This window comes from Vanacampus margaritifer, chromosome 6, assembly GCF_051991255.1.
Source record: "Vanacampus margaritifer isolate UIUO_Vmar chromosome 6, RoL_Vmar_1.0, whole genome shotgun sequence".
In the NCBI taxonomy this organism is placed as follows: Eukaryota; Metazoa; Chordata; class Actinopteri; order Syngnathiformes; family Syngnathidae; genus Vanacampus; species Vanacampus margaritifer.
In genome coordinates this window covers 2,825,967-2,845,296 of record NC_135437.1, presented here as the reverse complement: position 1 = coordinate 2,845,296, position 19,330 = coordinate 2,825,967, and the positions used below count along the sequence as shown (strand labels likewise).

The window sequence follows — 19,330 nt, the reverse complement described above, 5'->3', positions numbered from 1 at the left end:
TAACTATAACAAGTGCTAGACTTCATTTTTGTGGAAGGCTACGTGCTTTCTCTATACAATACATAAATGCAAGGGGTTGTAGTGCTTTTGGCTTTGACTAGCAACAAACCAGGCATATTGTTATAGTAGTCAAACATTTTATCACATTTTCAAATCAAAATAATACTCACAAACAATCACAAATCGCAACGATCCAAAATCCAATGCTTTTCAATGAGCTGAGAGCGTCATTCGCCCAGAAAAAAATGCTGCATTCGAGGGCAGTGGGAAATCTGAGAATACCACTCGGATTATGTCAGATCCGACCTCAAAGCGTTCGAGGCAAATGTACAAATACAAGACATATGTTTACGTGACACAACATGATTTAGAATGACTGCGTTAACCAGAACAACAACTTGTGTGTGGACGGGGGGGGACAACAAGTTATCGGAATCAGCCATCTTTATTGTTTACATTTGCCTCGAACGCTTTGAGGGCGAAAGTGCGACACTCTGAGAACTTGAAGCAAGTCAGATTTTCACGTCATCAGTCTGTACGTTGACTTGTGGCGTCGCTGTCCCGGCATGGCAGCTTCGATCAACGGAATACGCCTGTAATAACGTACCGTTCGGTCGTAAATGTGTTAATTAATTACCATGTTGTCTTGGAGCTCGCATGCTCTACGGGGCGGCGTCGGATTCTTCCGGTGTCGAACCGCCAGCCGTCGGCGTTGCCTGCACTTACAGCGGTCTCCCTTCATGTCTTCCGCTGGCAAATTCGCCAGAGAGGACGCCGAGGGCGAGGCGAGCTACCGGCCGCCGTTGAAGGAGTGGAACGTGAAGGTCAGCCCCTTCAGCACGTTGCGGGCACGTCTGGGTTGCTGCATCTCCGTCCGGCCCTTGGACCCGCACGCGTTTCCCGAAGCAGACCGAGCCTTGGTGGCGGTCTACGGAGGGGGGGGAGGGGAGGACGTGGAGGACTTCTGTGTCCACTACGACGACCACGGCAAGGAGCTGCTTGTCTCGACCGAGAGGGCAGACAGTAGCTTGTCTGTCCATTTGTCTGTACCCATCAAGAGCAGTGAGTTCACAATACAACACAACACAATTATACAATGCAATAATAATCAGGCTGTGATCATGAGTAGTATGCAATGTACAATACAAATTGCAACCAATAAATGAGAAGATTTAATATAAAGAATATGCATTTGTATAGTAGTGCAATGGGATGATTTACTGTATGGCAAATTCTTTTTGGAATGAACTCTAGTGCAAATGCATTACTTCAAATTATGATTTATGCATTTGTGTAAATTAGCCACAGATTATGACACATTCTGATTTATCAGCAATTTCTAAGTATGTGCGTGTGTGTGTCACAGATCTCTTTATTAGCACTCAAGCCAAAGGCAACGTGCAGGTGAAGAACATGGAGTGTGACATTTGCAAGGTGTACACAGAAAAAGGCCACTGTTCTCTGCGTTCAGTCAAGGTCAGTCAGGAAGAGCACACTCACTGGGGACACCTGCGTAATCCAATGGGATCCACGGATTTACATGAAACCAGAGGGCATCCATTTTACGTTGCCGCTCTTATTCGGAGAACTTCAATGCGGTTTTCATAGAAAACACTGTTACCAGCGCATAATTTACGGCAGGATCTCTGTAAAGCCCCTATCCCACTGAGTTGCGAGCGTTGCCAAACGAAAGTTGCGTTTCGCCAGAGTTCTACAGGGTTCGGAATAGGGCAGTTTTACAATTATGCCCAAACTACTATTTTTAGAACTGCGCATGGGCATGGCCAGTTGATTTTCAGACAAGAAACACAGGGAAGCGACTGAGGGAGTGTATTCGTACGAGGCAAAACTTGTGAACTGACTCGCTATTTCACCATAAATATACTTAACAGACGTATTATGGTTACAACAAACCTCTGCCGCTATGTAACTGGCAATGTTGTGACCGGGATCGAATGAAGGAATGTATCCGCTGGGTTTAAGCATGTACAATTAAACAGCAGTGATTTACGCAAAAAATGTCACCGAAGACACCTACATGTGCTCTCTACATTTCATCGGTGGAAATGGGCCAGCAGCTGAAAATCCGGAACCAATCAATTGCAGGTATGTTTATCGTCTGCTTTCTCAGCGCTAGCCTTGCTGCCTGGTACAACATGCTAGCGCTATAGAACCCTATGCCTACAACAACATGCTAGTTGATCATCGTCACTAAGGTGTGAGCGGTCACAGTGTCACCACGCCACTTTAACAAAAGTAACTAGACAGAAGTAACAGCCCAAAGGTAGGCTTAAAATCTTGATCATCATCATGAAAATCGTTACTTTGTGTTTAGTTTTCGTGAAAATTAGTGACCAACACGATATTAGCAGTCATTTAGACCGCACCGGAGTGGCAGCAACGGTCATACAATAACTCTTACCTTTCTACGAAAACTGCTTTCTATTCGCCTACTTTTCGCCCACCGTTTAAGATGTTCTAAAGTGTGTTTCAAACAGTCGATTGAACCATGTTGAAATTTAATGCCTGGGATGTCATTCTCTTCCAAAATGATGTGTACGCATGTGTCCTATGCAGTTTTTTTTTTTAATTAAAATTTTTTATTTATTAAAATTTTTTAACTTTAATGAGGAACCCGTGACGTCATTTGAAATCACCCCTATTGGTCGGAATATGTCGCATTTGTGTTCAGTGTTATTCGTAGTACATTTGCTCGTAATCCCGTCGTAATTCATCGTAATTTGTTATAAATGTGTCTGCAAAGTTCTTTCCGAGGTCCCATTCATAAATTCACTCTGACGCCCATATACTACGGTGAGAGCGTGAGAGAGGGCTTGTGTAGAGGCGGAGCCCGCTCTGTTTGGAGAAGTGTGGCTCTTCCTGGAACATCACACGCAGTGAAATCATATTTCAAAAACGAAAAACAAAAAGCTAGCTTCGAGATATATGTTGAACATATTTTCTACTTTGTATTTCATGTTTTACAAGTAGCCTACTCAATGTGCCCCAGTCCACCATGGGCAGCGCGGACAGTCAAGCAGGTCGCAACAAGATGTTGTCGTGCGGGCATATAGGCTCTATAAACATTAAAATATAAATGGCATCTGACTCTGAAAAAAGGTTTAAGCCGATTAAGTGTTAAAATGATGACATACCATGTACGCTGTCATATTGAACTTTTTCTTATGCTGTGCGGCATTGCTATAACGTGGTGCGCAGGGGGGCAAATGGCCCTGTTCGTTTTGGACTTATTTCCTGGACTATATTGTGCTATAAAAATGAGTAGGCATATGTGTCGTCAAGTATGTTGCCATAATTTAGATATCACTCAATCAGGTTTCATATTCTTTCTTGGAGAAAGAAAGGGTAGAGAAGGCATTTGTAGAAGTGAATCATGGAGCGGAGTGCGACACAGCCAATTGATGTGTGCAACCAGTCCTTACGGTGGTTTTATGAACACGTCGACAGCGATGACTGACTGGACAAAAACGTCCAATAATTACATCTTCTAATAAAAAAGAAACGAAAAATAATTTTAATCTGTTGTGTGGGTCAATTTTACTCAAATTTAGGTTAATTCGCGCGTTGTCTCAAATGTCGCTTTTACATCGCAAACACGTTGCAGATATGTTGCAAAATGACGACAACCTCATATTTTGTGAATTCTACATTCGCAAAGTTCGGTAATGTTTGCAGTTCAGTGGGATACGGCCTAAAAAAGTAAGGGGATCCTCTCAAAGGAACAAACTTCACTGTTTGCATCAACCTTTCAGTTTATTAAACAATACAGAGATTGTATTCACAACACAGGGTATGACTAGATCCGACTCTATTACTTCTTCCTATATTCTATTTTGAACATGAGCTTTCTCTTTTTTTATTTTTTTACTTTTCATCACAATATTTTTTGTTTTCATATCCAATAAATAAGCACACAATATTATTTACATTACACAGCGAGTCTTATTATTGTTGTGCAAATAGAATACTTCTTTTTTTTTTTTCCACCCTGTTGGGCTTTGCTTTCATGCCATCGTTCATGGTTTGGACAACATGATGTAGACAAAAGTTTGAGTAGCACCCAAAGAGACACCTTATGAGAGAAAACATGATTGGAACAGTAAGGCTGGAATTTTCAGCAATCAATTTGTAAGGAGATAAATTGATGTGATCATTCTGTGTGAGCACCTGCAAGCAAGCTTGGCATTTGTGTGGCAGGTTTACCTTTCTTACAACTTAATTAAGATCTCGGGGTGCTTTTTAGCGAGGCCTCCTGTCTCCTTCTAATGGTCATTCATTGTCTTTCATTTTTTTTGGATGAGTTTTGTTGCTCTGTACAACTGACTCAAGAAATATAGACAATTTGTTAAATGGCGGGACATCATCATAATCATCCTTAGGGATTCTGTTAAATAAAGAATAAAACATATCACATACAGTATCGTCTTTTATATTTCCTCGCTAGCTTTTGTATTAGTTATGTTGTTTGTTTGCTTATTGATTTTTTTGCCTGTTTTAATATGCAATTTTATAATAATTTAAATGTACTGACATCTTGCTTTTTATGTTAAAGCACATTGAATGTATGCATATAAAATGTGCTATACAAATAAAAATTGACACTAACAAACTGCAGACATTCTGTACCTTCCCTCCCTGGGACAGATCATGCAGAAGGTGACATTTTAATCCAAAAAGAGGCATTTAGAATTGCACTATTACTGATGAGATGTGCATGTAGAGCTTCTCCGAGACTTAATGGTACAATCGTACACCATACACGGTGACATTTTTGCCGTGAAGACATAAAAAAAATGCAGCAGAGAATTTAATGTGGCAATGTAAGATGGCTGACAAGGCACTTCCTTCTACCGACGGCACTGACGGTCCATTATAAATCCGTGATGGGATTAATTGTTTTTATTTTGCCATTAAAAAAGAACAAAGGATGAAAATAAAGTACAGATTAATGAACAAAAATATAAACCTAACTCTCCTATCAAATACTTCCCAGTTCCAATGAAAATAAGAAACTAAAGCGACATCTATTATATATAATTTAAACATTTGAACAAATGTTCTCCTTTTTTTTTCATAAAACACACACACACACACACACAAAAGACAGAGAATCTATTTTAACCAAAGACTATCCAGACAAGAGAAATATGATTCGTCACAACACAAAAACAAACATCACAAACAAAACCAACAAATACAAAACAAAAGCAATCTGACAAACGAGCTAAACCAAGGTTTATGTAAACAAAGCAAATACAATTCATCACAACACCCAAAAAACAGACATCACAGACATAACTCAAAAACTCAAAGACACACTTGTTGGAAAAAGAAACATACATATTCACATAGGCCTATAAATATATAAACACATACACATATTCTACACATTCCACACTCACATATAAACACAAACACAATATATTCCTGGTGCTACTTTCAGCACACAGTCTTTATGGAAGAGAGAGAAAAAAAAAACAACAGCAATTAAAAAGACCACAAAAAAAGAAGAAGACAATAATTAATTTACAGAAATGGTAAATAAATAATCTAATGCATTGATTTAACTCAATAATACTAATAATAATTACAGGGCCTCAACTATTTGTTTCCAGAAAAAAATGAATTGTTTTTGTTTATTATTGTCTGCTGATATAATTCTCTCAATATTTAAATAATATTTCATGAAAGATTTCCATTTACTTATTCCTGGAGGGTCCGTATTTTTCCAATGTTGTAACAATAACTTCTTATAAACTAATGAAGAAAATGAAAGTTGTCATCCCACTGGATATTTCAATTTTTTCTCTGGTGCAAACAAAAATCTGCTTACAGACGATGGAGAGCCAATCTTGAATATCAATCCAGGTTTTGTGTATTTTTCCACAGTAGCAAAAGGAATGAATAAGAGAATTGCTTCTTTGACACTTTAAACAAGTAGGAAGAGAAGATGAATCAAATTTATGAATTTTATCCCTGCTATAATAAATTCTTGTCAATTTATACTGGATCAATCTGAGATTTTCATTGGTTGTAACTGAATATGTAAACTGTAAACATTCCTTCTTCTTTTTTTGGCCTCAAAGTTTTGTATGTCCCTGTCCCAGCCATCATATATTTTACTTAAGAAATCATTGCTATTTTTAGCATTGATAAAGAATTTGTAAAGAGCACTTCTAAATTTATTTTTCTGATTACTCTGTTCCAAGAGGTACCTTACGGTTGCTGGAACTCCGTTCTCTATATCACAATTTTCTTTAATCCATTTTTTTTAACCGTATGTACTTAAATAATTCAGAGTCTTTAAGATTAAATCAATCTTTTAATATATCAAATTAAAGTATTTTACTTGAACGAATGATATCTGACAATGTCCTCACACCACCATTCATCCAAGTTTTCCAAATTAATGTACAGTATTACCCTGAATTCTAATAGAAGGATTATTCCAAATTCAAATCTTAATCTGTACTGGAGTACCTATCTCTACCCCTAAAAGATGCCCCCCCCCCCCACACACACACACACACACACATATTTGAGGTATTATTAATGACAAAATTATTAATTTAAAATTTTCTCCTAGAAAACATAATGGATAATAAACTATTGGGCTGTAATATCCAACCAATAATCTCTGTTAGTATTATTAATAATAGGATCAATATGATGTGATGTGATCCAAAAAAAAAAAAAATCACTTGTTAATGTAAGCACAACAAAATGTGGAGTGTAAAGACAACATGCACATAAACACACTCAGTGACGTTGTGTGTTGTACCTCAGGGCCATCTGGTGGAGGTGCGCTCAGGTGGAGATGTCACAGGCAAGGGCACCATCCATGGGAACGTGGATATCAGCGCGTTTGGCAAGGGTGTAAGAACCACACGACACATATGCATTTAAGTAAACATCTTTTCAAGCTAAATTCTATGGTCATAATATTGTTTTTTTAAATTATTTTATTTTGTTCCATGAAATTGTATTAATTTACTCCAAACAGTCAATTTGCTTTATTTCGTAGTTTCTCTTGGTTGCACTGTTCTCAGTACATGCATGTGGATTTTTTTGTCCAGTCAGGTTTAGGCCTCAATGTTACAATGTCTTCAAAATCAGTAGTACTGGCCCATATAACTTACAACATTGCTTCCCAACCATGGAATTTTGTACATGTTGGCGCGTTCCCTCACATTGGTCATAATTTGTCCCCTTGCGCTAAATGAGGCCCCCCAATGAGTATGGGGCCTACGCAGAGTGAGTGATCTGCTGTTGGAAGGGGCAGATATTTTTCTTTTTCTTACAATATTGCTACTTTCTATAATTGGGACATGAATATTGGTGAATTGAGTTCCCTGCTGAAGGCCCAGGTCCCAAATGAGTGGCCCGCCAGTGGAAATAAAGGCACACTAGGGGGCAGCAGCCTTCAATCCATACGACACATCTTTGAAGAGTGTACGGTAAACTCTCCAGTTAACTGTGCTGTGCATGTGTTGTGCAGGCGGTGCGTGTCAAGAAGCTGCAGGGCACGGAGATTAAGGTCTCCACAGAACACGGCGCCCTGGCAGTCAAGGCTGTCTACGCCGAATACAGCTGCGTTTCCTCCTGCACGGGGAAGGTGGAACTGGGATTTTTGCACGGTGATTTGAACAGACGTGGCGATCTGAACAGACGTGTTGTGCGTGTTTACCATTGGGTCCACTTAAGGGTGTCCCACCCATTTTTGTGGTGGGCTACATTGTAATTATGGCCATTGTGACTATGAGTGCCCCCATTTATGAGTTTTTGAGTTAATATAAATCAAATATTATTATTATGAGCTGTTGTTTGGCAGATTCAATTTTTTTTTTTTTTGCTTTGTGTTGCAAAGCAAAAAAAAAAAGTTACGGGTAAGCTTCAGCCACTAGTTGAAAATTTACTTTCTGTTCAACTTGTAAATTTGTATCTGTTTCCGTTTTGCAACAATTAGCATTATAATATAGCTAAGTTTCATCATTATTAACAAAGCTGTTGAAAACACTGGCAAAAAGAGCTTGTTGCAACATGAACCTGGTTAAGCTCTTATACTCTGCTGCCACCTGCTGGCTGTTTTTTGTAATAACTACCATTGCTTTAAGCAATCTCTTCAGGTCAGAAGCTGCCTCAAAGCCAGTATGCTCTAGCATAAAAACACAAAAAACTTAAAAATATGTTTTAGGGAGTGAAGGACAAAGTCGTAAAAAACTTATTTATATGTTTTTGGGTTTGAATACAGTTACTGCTACCTTAACTCATGAGTGAGCCATTTTAGGAGTTTTTCGAGATGCAAGCTCGGCCGAGTTTTGTCTTTGACTTGAAGCAAAAAGTGTGAGTGTTAGATGGTGGCAATGAACTCAACCCAATTCAAGCAGAGCAGCAGTTTGACAGCCATTTTTAACAGATAGTTATTACATATTGGCACACACGCCAGATGGAATACGATGTGGGGCTGGGACAGATTGATGGCATTTCTATTAATTTCAATGGAGAAAGACAATTTGCGATACATGGATCTTAAATGACAAACATGGCCACAATAAATTTAACTTATAAGATTAGGCACTTCTGTAATACTGTGTTGGCTTTTTTCTTGCGTCCTTTTATGATAGACATGTCCACCCGAGTTCATGGTGTAAAACTGACTGTGCTCTATTCTGTCCAAAGGTGACGCCACTGTGAACAACATATCAGGCCATACACGCATAGGTAAACATTCTTCGATAGCAGCACACAATGGAATGCTCTGTATTGGTGATCAAATGTCATTTTTGCTACTTTTGTCAGATGGCTCCAATGGCCTCTTGAAGGTTTCTTCTCAAAATGGAGACATCGACGTGTATGTGGGAGACGGCGCCAGCTCGGAAGTGCTCAGCCAAGAAGGTACCTTCTTACTCTCTCTCCTTTTTTGTACCCATGCGTCATGTGAAGACTACTTAAAGACATTTTGTGCCTTTTGTGACGTTTTTCTATTTTTTAAACATGGCAAAAGTAAGTTGTACTTAGGTTGAAGTACAGCAAAAAAACAACAGTATTTGACATGTACAAGTACAGATTCAACTCCTTTACTAAAAGTAAAAAAAAAAAAAAAGTTCAAACTCTTAAATGAGTCATTAATTATTTTTTTTACTGTCAATTCCTTGCACACACAATAGGTACTTAAAATACTACAAAATATTTTTTTAAATTGCATATTGTGCTCCAATTGAGAAGGGAAATACAATTACTGAACATGCTATGAAAACATGAATATAATACACCTCACCTGGATGTTTTTATTTTTTCAGATTAGGTCATTTTTTTAAATGCCAGAAACTAACCCCTCTGTGAACCTGTTGTTTTATTTCCTTGGTTCACATTCTTCCAGGTTGCTGCAGTCTTTTTTTTTTTGCACCTTATAATTCCCAATAATGTCAATTGCAGTTAACTTTACGTATCTCTATTTACCAGCATTTTCAGCGAGTGCTTTATGACGCAAAGCCTCGCAAAAATCCACGGAATAAGAAGGACAGTCTATACTCTGTACTCAGCCCAATCGATGGAAATAAACATGTTTCAGTCGGTAGTCAGTCCATGTATTTTTTGGAAGCAATTGTGCACTCGCCGAAAGGTAGACATCTTCATTGACGATTGACGGAAGTGCCCACCTGTTATTTACGTCTTTTTACGTCTCTTATGTTGTGATGTCGTTGCAGCTGTGGCGGTTGAAAAATTAACAAGCCTATTTTGACAAAAGGCTTATATAGGGATATAGGGATTAGTGTACATTAAGTGTCACCACTGGCTTTAAGATAATGAATCCCTTGTTTGTTACTGTAGGAGCGGTGAACGTCCGCGTCCCATCGTCGTTACGAGCGGAGGTAGACCTCTGTGGAGCCACGGTTGACGTCAGCCATGATGTTACGCTGCACCAAGTCCAGGAGAACACCAGTGAAAACCAAACCAGAGTAATTGGTGAGGCCCGAGAGAACAGATTTGATATTTTTCTCCACAGAGGCCAGAATTGTGTGTGTGTGTGTGTGTGGGGGGGGGGGGGGGGCAAAGATAATAAAAACATGTTGTTTTTTTTCTCATGGAGGCAGCTGCTCATATACAGTGTTAACCAACCTTGACATTCTGTAATTCTCCATCTCTCTCAGGCTACATGAACTGTGATGGTCCAGTGGGGGAGCAGATCAGAGTCAGCACAGAAAGAGGCTCAGTCAGCCTGAGGACCCAAAGCTGGTTGCAGTCCCTGAAGCTGGGAGGCTGAAAAGTTACATCATCCATTATGGCTGCAAAGAGACTGAAATAATTACACTTGTGTGCTTTCAAATTTGTATTTAATAAAAAAAAGATATTTTACACTCAACAAGAAACATTGTCTTCATAAATCTTTGCATTAAAAAAACTGCATGATCTGAAAATACTATACATAACCCCAGCAATGGGATTTGAGTGCCATTTAATTTGAGGTAATTAGCATGATTTCAAGTACAGTACACATGCACGCACACACAAAAACAATAAAGTTATATCTCAACAATAACGACCTCTGCCAAGGAGATAATGTGATGTTTGTTTGCTGCCTTAGTAAGAAAATTACTGGAGGTAATTGTTGGTGAGATGGTGTTTAGGCCAAGACGGATCCCTTTCCTGGAATCCCTTCATTTTTGTGGCGCTCTACAGTGCCCCTATTTTTCATCACTGTCCAATGAAAAGATAATAAAACTGAAATTATCCTTTCTTTTTTGGTTCAATGTCCAATGAAATTATATATTTTTATAATTACTGTTCAGTACAAATAGTTCTTAAATTTAGGGTTGTAGGTCTGATTGCCGTGTGGGATACCTTCATTAGTTATCTAGTTTTCAATGTTTCCATCACTGACCAATGAAAACGTTAATCTCAGGGTCTTGTGTTCGAGTCCCACATTGTGTGTTACTTAATTCCCCTTTTCATTCTGATTGCGGTTTTAATTCTGTTACATAGTCTAATGAAAATTTTGGGTTGAGAGAATTACAGACTCCGGTTAGCTCAGTTGGTAGAGCATTAGATTAGCTCAGGGTTGTAAACAGGTTTGTTTAATCTCTTGTGGGGTTATCTGGTTTACTGTCTTGGTCAATTTTGTTTTCATACTGTTAAATTTTCCAATGAAAATCTTGATTGTCAAGACCCAGATATCTTAGTTGGTAGAGCATGAGACTAATCTCAGGGTTATGGCTTCGACCGCCACGTTGGGCATTGTTTAATCTCGTGGGATTACTTTGTTTGCTCTCTTTTAGTCAATTTTTTTATAGGGTTAAACAGTCCAATGAAAATCTTGAGTTGGATCATGATATTTTAAATATCAGGGTTGTGGGTTCAACCCCCACAATAGGTTTTGTTTAATTATCTGCCTTTCATTCTTTTACACTTTGCAATGAAAATTTGGGTTTGGTGATATGTCAGAGCCTGGTTAGCTCAATTAGTAAAGCATGACATTATTTTTTTTTTTTATATTTATATTTTTTTTTTGGGGAGAGCTCAGTATTGTTCATTCGGTAATTTTACAGATTTGACATATCATCATTGCTCTTTTTTTTTTTTAATGTTTTTTTTATTTAATTTTTTTTATTTTGTATGTGCGTGTGTGCGTGCGTGTGAGCGTGTATTCATTAATTCACCTAAAACCTATTTAAAAAATCCCATACCGTTCACCTAAACTGAACACTGAACACTGAGTCATGAGGCCGTCAGGAGACCCGAGGAAGGACCAAAGAAAAGAAAGGAAAGTGAAATCCAGCGCCGACCAGACACCACCCACCGGGCCACCAACCAGAGTCCTTCACCAACCCCAGAAACATCTAAATTCCAACAAATCAGGGAGACCTCAAGAGACCAAAGGAGAGACTGAGGAAAGGAAGGAAGGACAGACGAAGCAGAGTGAGATCCACAGACACCAGCCTCCACTGATTCAACGACCTGAGGAAGAAGCAAATTGTGTCTGAGTTTCGATAGATGCTGGTGTGGTGGATCTGGCATGCATGAAAATCTTCATCAAAGAGGGGAGCCGTCGACCCCTGCCAGGACAGAGCAAGCGCAACACCTCAGGGCCCCCCACAGGCCACGGCAGCGCCAAGGGACAACCCCCAGGCAAACCCAGGAGCAGGAGCGCCCCCCACCCCAACACGGCCCGCGCCCCCAACCCAACGCAGCAGGACAGGGCACTGCAGGCCCGCCAGGCACCCCACCAGTCCACAGCCCCCGCTCCCCCCACAACCCCCCGTCCCCATCCACCCCAACCCAGCCCCAGCCGCCCCCAGGAATTAAGTTCGATTTCTCCTTTCCATCTTTGTTCACTGTCCAATGAAAATCTAATTTATTTTAAATTTTTCATCAATGAGCAATTAAAATCCCTTTTCCCTAGTCTTTTCATCAGACAAAAAATATTCATCACTGTCGAATATAAATCATCCGCTTCCCCCCACGTTTTAAAATCATTGTCATATGAAATTCACTTTTTGATTATGAATTCAAAATTAGTTTTCTTTTTATCCAACATTTTGTTATTACAATGGCAATCAAAATATGTATGGAAATGTTCAATGTTCTTCATTGAGCAGCAATGCTTTCATTCATTCAAAAGGGCATTTTTGAAATGCATATAGTTAATAAAAAACTTCATGTTACTATGGAGGAGCCAAGGTAGGATTGTTTGGGCCTTGGTGGAGGTCTGAGCTTTACTGAGTTCTGTTCTAGCTTCACTGGTGTCATATACCATGACATTCTCTGTGCGCACAGATTACTTCATCGAAGCCACAATTCGGTTTGTTCGTTGCTGTACTCCCAGTGCTGCACATACGACTGCAGCCTCATGGCGGCCTCCCTGAAACACAAAAAACATCATAAACATACACGACTCACAAAATGTTCTGTACACCAATTGTGAATTTTGCTTTTTAGAGAACCGCTTCAAAATCTTGTATTTTATAAACACTTTTTTTTTCTTCAGTTCTTACTCTGAAATGCGGTTACAGCCATGCATTGTGATTGCAGAGAGCGGCGGACAGAGCCTCTCAATGTATCTGATGGCACGATCAGTGAGAGTGCAGCCGCTCACGTCCAGCTCTCGCAGGTACTGGGCTGCTCCGTGTGAAAGGCACTGCATTCCCATGTCAGTTATCTGTGGAAAAACAACAAAACTTGCTAAATTGCGCCCTTAGCAAAGTTAGAAAAAAATAGTGCTCTACGCTAGTTTTGTGTCTATTATAAGTAGATACAGGAAAAAAGTCTCCAGGACCCAAGTCCTAATTTTAACATTGAGTCTGCAATTTTAATTCGTTGCCTCTTGCGGCTTTATTTTTTTTAATTTTGGGGGCTTAATCATGCCCGAAAAAAATATAATTTTTGCTTGCTCGCTTATGTGTCCGGGTGATTTTTTTTGTTTTTGTTTGTATTTTAGGGGCGCCAGACACAATGATTACTGAGCAGTAATCAAAAATAAAAATTTGCCTCAAACACCAGTTTCACAGATTCATGATCAAATTCGGTGGACACGACAGGACACATAAAAAAATCTCTAAGAGCCATTTCTGAAATTCAACAGGAACTTAGTTATTTTGGTTTGAAGCAGCCATTCTGAACATATTCCAAGGCTCATACTTCAACTAGGGAAATCATCCGAACGAGCTCCAACCGGGAGCAGGTATCAGGTATTCTACAGCTGGGTGATGAAGCCTTTTTGTTTAAACAGTCTTAATATGGTATGAGAATTTAAAACATGACATTTAAAATTTTATGATCCTTTCGTGGGCCTGTTCATGGCTAGTCTCAACTTTAATTAGTAATGGCCGATGAGTGTGTGTGTGTATACCGTGTACCTTTGGACAGCCTGCCACCCGCAGTGTGAACAGACCTCTGCAGTAAAATGAGAAGGCTTTGATGGCCAGGTCGGACAGTTCCAAGCAGCCAGACACGTCCACATACTCCAGATCGGTCAAGTACTTGCACAAATTCTACTCCAGAGAAAATAGAGAAGCAACGAATTGTGGGATATTGAACACACACGTCCAAACATAACAACTGTCTGCAGCTACTGGAATGATTAGAGCTTGGTAAGATTATACTGCTGGAAAATGTACTAGGAAGGTAAATACATAGATCAGATAACAGTACTTAGCACTTTGTAGTCATTTATGTACAGTGAGTAGATATGAAGGAATCTACAGTGTGTTGGTAGACTCAAGGTTTGTACCTCCATACCAACGTCTGTGATGTTGATACATTCGGCAATAATCAACCTTTTCAAGGGAACCTCCTCTAGAGCAGCCAGGCCCTAAAAAAATTCAACAACACAGTAAATACAGTAAAAACTCTGCACCACTTATGTGAGAGTAAGCAGCATGCAAACAAGTACTGTACGTCATCTTGAATGTTACAGCCACTGATGTCCAGAGAGCTGATGGAGCTGCCCATCAGAGACTCCAGAGCGCCATCAGTAAGTTGCTCGCAGTAACTCAGGTTCAAATGGGACAGTTTGGTAAACCTGGTGAGACCATGACAAAAGAAACTGAGAATATCTGATGGTGTGGGACACTTGGAGAGAGAATGCATGAGAGAACATCTGAATGACTGACTGACTGCCTGCCGGAGTGAAAGTATGTTTGAGAGCGAATTAATTTAGTGTGTGAGAGCAAGTGAACGAGTCTGTTTGAGTCTGAGTGTAGGAGTGAAAGTGTTGGAGAGAGTGAGAGTCTGTTAATGAAAATTAAAGATTGAGTGTGTGAAAGTGTGACTGCGATTGGGAGAGTGTGTGAGAGTATGAGAGTGTAAGTAAGAATATATGAGAATGAAAGTGTTGGAGAGGGTGAGAGAATGTGAGTGTGTTGGAGGCTGTGAGTGAGACTGTGAGTGAGTGTGTGATTTTAAAGAATGTGTTAGAAGAGTGAGAGAAAGTGAAGTGAAGAAAGAGTGTGTGTTAAGAGAGTACTTGAGGGTTGGACAGTGAGTGAGTGTGTGTGTGTGAGAGAGAGAGAGAGAGTCAGGGAGAGGAGAGTGTAAAGATTGATTTAGTGCAAGTGTGAGAAAGTTTGTAAGTGTTTGGAGAGAAAGTAAGTCAAGGAGGGAGAGAGTGACTAAGTTTAGGAGTTTGTGAGTATGTGTTAATAAAAGTTAATTGTACCTGTGACCAATAACGCTGATTGCTGCATCAGTGATCTGACAGCAGTAACTCACATTCAGCTCCCGTAATTTGTGAGCCGATGGGCTTTCGGCCAGAGAAAATATCCCCTTATCCGTCACTCTGGAATGAAACACCATCGTCCCGTGAATTTGTCTCACCGACACATAAGACAGTGGTTCTCCAACTGCGAGACTAAACTTTGAGGTCCACAAAGTAATTTCCAAATAACTTGGACACACGACACACGCACTTGCTACAAAGCGAGATGTCCAGGTACTGTAGGTTCCGGAGGGAGGCCACCGACTTGAGGGAGGTGTCGCCCATCTTTTGGCATTCCACGATATGCAGCCTGCGGAGGCCTCGTGAACAGCTGCAAAGCGCCTTCCAGCTCATGTTGGTCACGCGGTTGTTACCTGGACATCAAACAACAGCTTCCTTTAAGATCGCTGTGGAATGCATAAAATATTACAGCATTTGTTTGATACCCGTGATATCCTGCTTGAGGTCCATACACTAGTACGCATTAGGTCCAAATCGTAGGCATGTCAAAATGCTTACTAGTAATTTTTACTCAATAGTGACATGTAGTTGTATAACCAGTATACACAAATATCGTACAGTAGTAGAAGGCATTAGTGGGGAAAAAACAGTCGTCATCCTTCCTTCCTTTAGTCTTTCCTGTGGTCTCTTGAGGTTTCTCTAAGCTTTTGGAGTTTAGATGTATCTGGGGTTGGTGAAAGATTCTGGTTTTGTAACTGTGTGGGTGTAAGGTTGTGTCTGGTTGGTGTTGGATTTCACTTTGTTTCATCTATCTTTCCTTTGATCCTTCCTCTGGTACCCTGACAACTTCAAGACTCTGGCGGGACTCTAAAGTATCCGGTTAAGGTGAAGGGTCTGAGATTTATAACACGTTTCAGGTGAATTAGAGAGCACAAACTCGCACGCACACACAAAAATAAAAAGAGAACGATGATGATCGCATGTTGAGTCAGGAAAAAAAAAAAAAAGTAGTAGAAGGCATTAGTGTGGAAAAAACATCGCTAATTAGACGGTCGTTTGGCTGGTGAATTGTTTTACTAATGAGGACAATGAGCGTACTGGTACACTGAAGTTAACCTGGAAATCAAAGATATCTAATAAATGCTCAATAATAGTACAAAAGGATTTGGCGGCGGACTTCACCCTCCAGGCTGAAACTCTTCAGTTTGGCAACTTCGGCGATTGCTTTGAGGCCGGTGTCGGACACCTGCAACGCCTCCAGCAGAGAGATGGACGACACACTATGGCAGTTGGCCATCAGGGCCTAGAAAGGACACATCATGCTATGGCGTCAAAGTGGTGGAAAAGTTCCAACACATTTCCAAATGGAAAGTTAAAATGGGAAATTTTGGAAATACTCCAAATTGGGAACTTTCAATGGGAATGTATTTTGAATTGACATCAATTTAGTGGAAGGGTGTCTTAAGCAAGCATAAATGCATAATGTTTTTATTTGACTTTTATGTTAGTACAATTAAAATTATATATATATATATATATATATATATATATATATATATATATATATATATATATATATATATATATATATATATATATAGTGTTATCAAAATACCCTAATAAGACCCAAATATTAAAATTTTATTTTGTCATTTAATTCCCATAAATTCCTTTGAATTCCCATTAAATTAATTGCAAAATTTTTCAACTTTAAAAATTCCCGGAATTTGGCAAACCTACATTGCACACATTCTTCTAGTTGATTTCTTCAGACAAAAGTATTGGGACACCTTGCCATTCCACACTTTCAGTTCCAGTTCATCCCAGCGGTGCTTGAGGCAGTTGGAGTCAGGACTCCATTCAAGTTGTTCTATACCAAACAGAGAGAATATAACTGTGAGTATTGCTGTCTTCTCTGTTTGTATGTGATGCACCTACGTGTGTGTTAAAGTAGCATATTTATGAAGGTTTATAATTACTGTAACATCTAAGCTAGTTTCGCTTAGCCCATCAATAGCATTTTGCATTTGTTAGACAAAATTAAATGGTTTGCTTGAACATTCTGGGATGTAAATACACAATATTTAATTCTATTCTTTTTATGTATCAGTTTTGCAGTAAACCTGAACTCAGACTGACAAATGAACCGCTTGAGCAAGCACTGTTGGCCTCTTATTTGGAGAACTGTGTGAGCAAGAGTGAAAACAGGTGCTTTTCTTTTGAATTTTTGGTTTTAATGTGTTTTAATCATGTGGGAGAGTTAAAACTATTTTAAATGATTTTGAACAGGATAAGAGGTACAAGATTGGATAGATGGTAGGAACTAAAGTATTATGCACGGGAGTGTCCCAAGACTTTTGTCTGACTGCAGTAGTGGTGTTCAAACTATGCCCCGGAGGCCATTTGCGACCTATATTTAGCATATATACTAAAATTAACATTTTAAAGGCTATTTTAAAAAAGAGGTTGGGGGAGGTGGCAGCGTGAAAAGTGTTGGTGTGGAAAAAGTGTGTGGAGCGGGTTGTAACACCAACATCCTCTATGGGTGTGCCAATCCTGACAAGGATGACGTCTACTACAATTAAGCGCTTTTCTTGATATGCAAAGAATGTTTACAAATAAAACACTAACAAGAGTCCTCTTCATAATGAGTATTCAGTTGAGAAGAGAAAATGGTTTGTTCCACTTTCTGCTTCGTGTCAAGGTCCAATTTGCCAACATATCCTATTAATGATCCTCAAGTAAACATTGCTTTAAAGATTGTCAGCTTATGACAGTTTGCTCTTGCTTAGGCATGGGCTGTGGAAAGAGGTGCTCAGAGCAGTGGCGGATCTATTCTAATGGGATACAGGGCATTGGACCACCCCAAAATCCTGAAAACTCCAAAACTATGTACTGTATTTTACATATCACCTTCAACCCATTAAGGCCGGGAGTGCATTACTGCGATTCCTACCATTAGAGTCGGGAGCGCTCTAGCGCTCTTCTACCTTTACTTTTTTAAATTTCAGGGTTAAGTTAACATCTATTTCATTAAATGCTATTTGACATGAACTTTTTTCAATATTAATCCACATTTTCAGCTATTATACTTGATTACTCAATACAATTACATACAATGTCACAGACACAGAGTAGTGCAGTCCCACTTGGAACACTTTATTTATTTATTTCTGAATTAATTTAATCCAATAATTTAAGAGAGCGGATACATCATTTTGTTTTGACCAATTCTCTTCTTGCTGATTAAATGCATCAGAATATATTATATATAATTATATAACAACAATAATAATAATAATATAAATAATAATAATTCATGTCTGACGCAGATTCGCGGGAGTTATGAAATAAATTACATGATTGCCGACGGCGCGGGAGGTCTTCAAATCAATGTAACCAGACGACAGCGAATATTTAACAAATATGTTTGTAGACAATGAGGATGTTGAAAATTTGGACGGCTTTGTAACGGAATGGACGATGAATAATTACCACTCGAACCCCCGTGGTTATTACAAGTGCGCTCCAGTATTGAAGGTAAATATGCCCGCAGATGAGACACAGTTGTTTGTTGATTTAAAAAATATATATGTTGAAGGTTTATAATAATAAACATAGGTTTCTGTGAACGCCACAGGTGTAAGTTCTGAAATGTTTTGGGAATTAGGTTTCTATCCGCTTCAGGAGCTGAGATATCAATTATTTAGTTGGCATTGACAATATTGTTGAAATTCCAGGTTTTCGCGGGTGATTCTAAAGTTGCCTATAGGTTTTAGAGCCATGTTTTGGCAGGCGCTTTAGGCCTTAATGGGTTAAGAACAAGCTGTGATGTAGCACTTTGTTAAAATTACAAGATTCATTAATCAATTATATAATAGTTAGTACACCACTGGTCTGCAGTGCCCTGTAAATGAAATAAACATACAGCGATGCAGTTGTCCGACAGGTCGTACAGGTCATTGAGCAAAATCTCCTTGAGAGAAGGGCAAGCTTGCGAGATGTAACTGTAGCCCGTCTCAGTCACCTACAAGGGAGACAGAGAACAAAACATGCGACTTGACTGGAATGTGAATCATCCCTTGGATTCTTGCTTCTCACACTTTCTGGGCCCCATTAAACGAAAGCATACATCTGGAAGTGAGCATAACTGAG

At 39.3% G+C, this 19,330-nt stretch overlaps 2 protein-coding genes across 3 annotated transcripts in view; one reads left to right on the top strand and one right to left on the bottom strand.

The window, feature by feature from the left end:
* Positions 1–318: 318 nt before the first annotated feature.
* On the top strand, positions 319–10,636 carry fam185a (family with sequence similarity 185 member A). Its single transcript, XM_077568109.1, has 8 exons — positions 319–1,062; positions 1,367–1,476; positions 6,808–6,897; positions 7,520–7,658; positions 8,701–8,742; positions 8,821–8,916; positions 9,853–9,987; positions 10,173–10,636. The coding sequence occupies exons 1-8, from the start codon at positions 639–641 to the stop codon at positions 10,283–10,285; spliced, it is 1,149 nt and encodes a 382-aa protein (XP_077424235.1). The 5' UTR covers positions 319–638; the 3' UTR covers positions 10,286–10,636.
* A 1,679-nt stretch (positions 10,637–12,315) lies between these two features.
* The window catches only part of fbxl13 (F-box and leucine-rich repeat protein 13), a 44,939-nt gene continuing 37,924 nt past the window's right edge, over positions 12,316–19,330 (bottom strand). The window contains exons 14-22 of one of the 2 annotated variants that reach the window (XM_077568001.1): positions 19,104–19,202; positions 16,358–16,478; positions 15,426–15,588; positions 15,176–15,295; positions 14,416–14,539; positions 14,249–14,329; positions 13,875–14,009; positions 13,014–13,177; positions 12,316–12,880 (exon numbers count right to left, since the gene is read on the bottom strand). In XM_077568001.1, the coding sequence (XP_077424127.1) occupies positions 12,802–12,880; positions 13,014–13,177; positions 13,875–14,009; positions 14,249–14,329; positions 14,416–14,539; positions 15,176–15,295; positions 15,426–15,588; positions 16,358–16,478; positions 19,104–19,202 (1,086 nt within the window). In that variant the 3' untranslated portion in view covers positions 12,316–12,801. Of the gene's footprint in view, positions 12,881–13,013; positions 13,178–13,874; positions 14,010–14,248; positions 14,330–14,410; positions 14,540–15,175; positions 15,296–15,425; positions 15,589–16,357; positions 16,479–19,103; positions 19,203–19,330 lie in introns of those variants that run through there. The other variant, XR_013294447.1, reaches the window with a different exon arrangement.

What these genes read in the sequence shown, in the direction of transcription:
- fam185a (XM_077568109.1), top strand. Translation starts at nt 639, where the DNA reads ATGTTGTCTTGGAGCTCGCATGCTCTACGGGGCGGCGTCGGATTCTTC. An exon ending in TCAGCGCGTTTGGCAAGGGT is followed by an intron (nt 6,898 to 7,519) that starts GTAAGAACCACA and finishes TGTGTTGTGCAG; the next exon opens with GCGGTGCGTGTCAAGAAGCT. An exon ending in ATCAGGCCATACACGCATAG is followed by an intron (nt 8,743 to 8,820) that starts GTAAACATTCTT and finishes TACTTTTGTCAG; the next exon opens with ATGGCTCCAATGGCCTCTTG.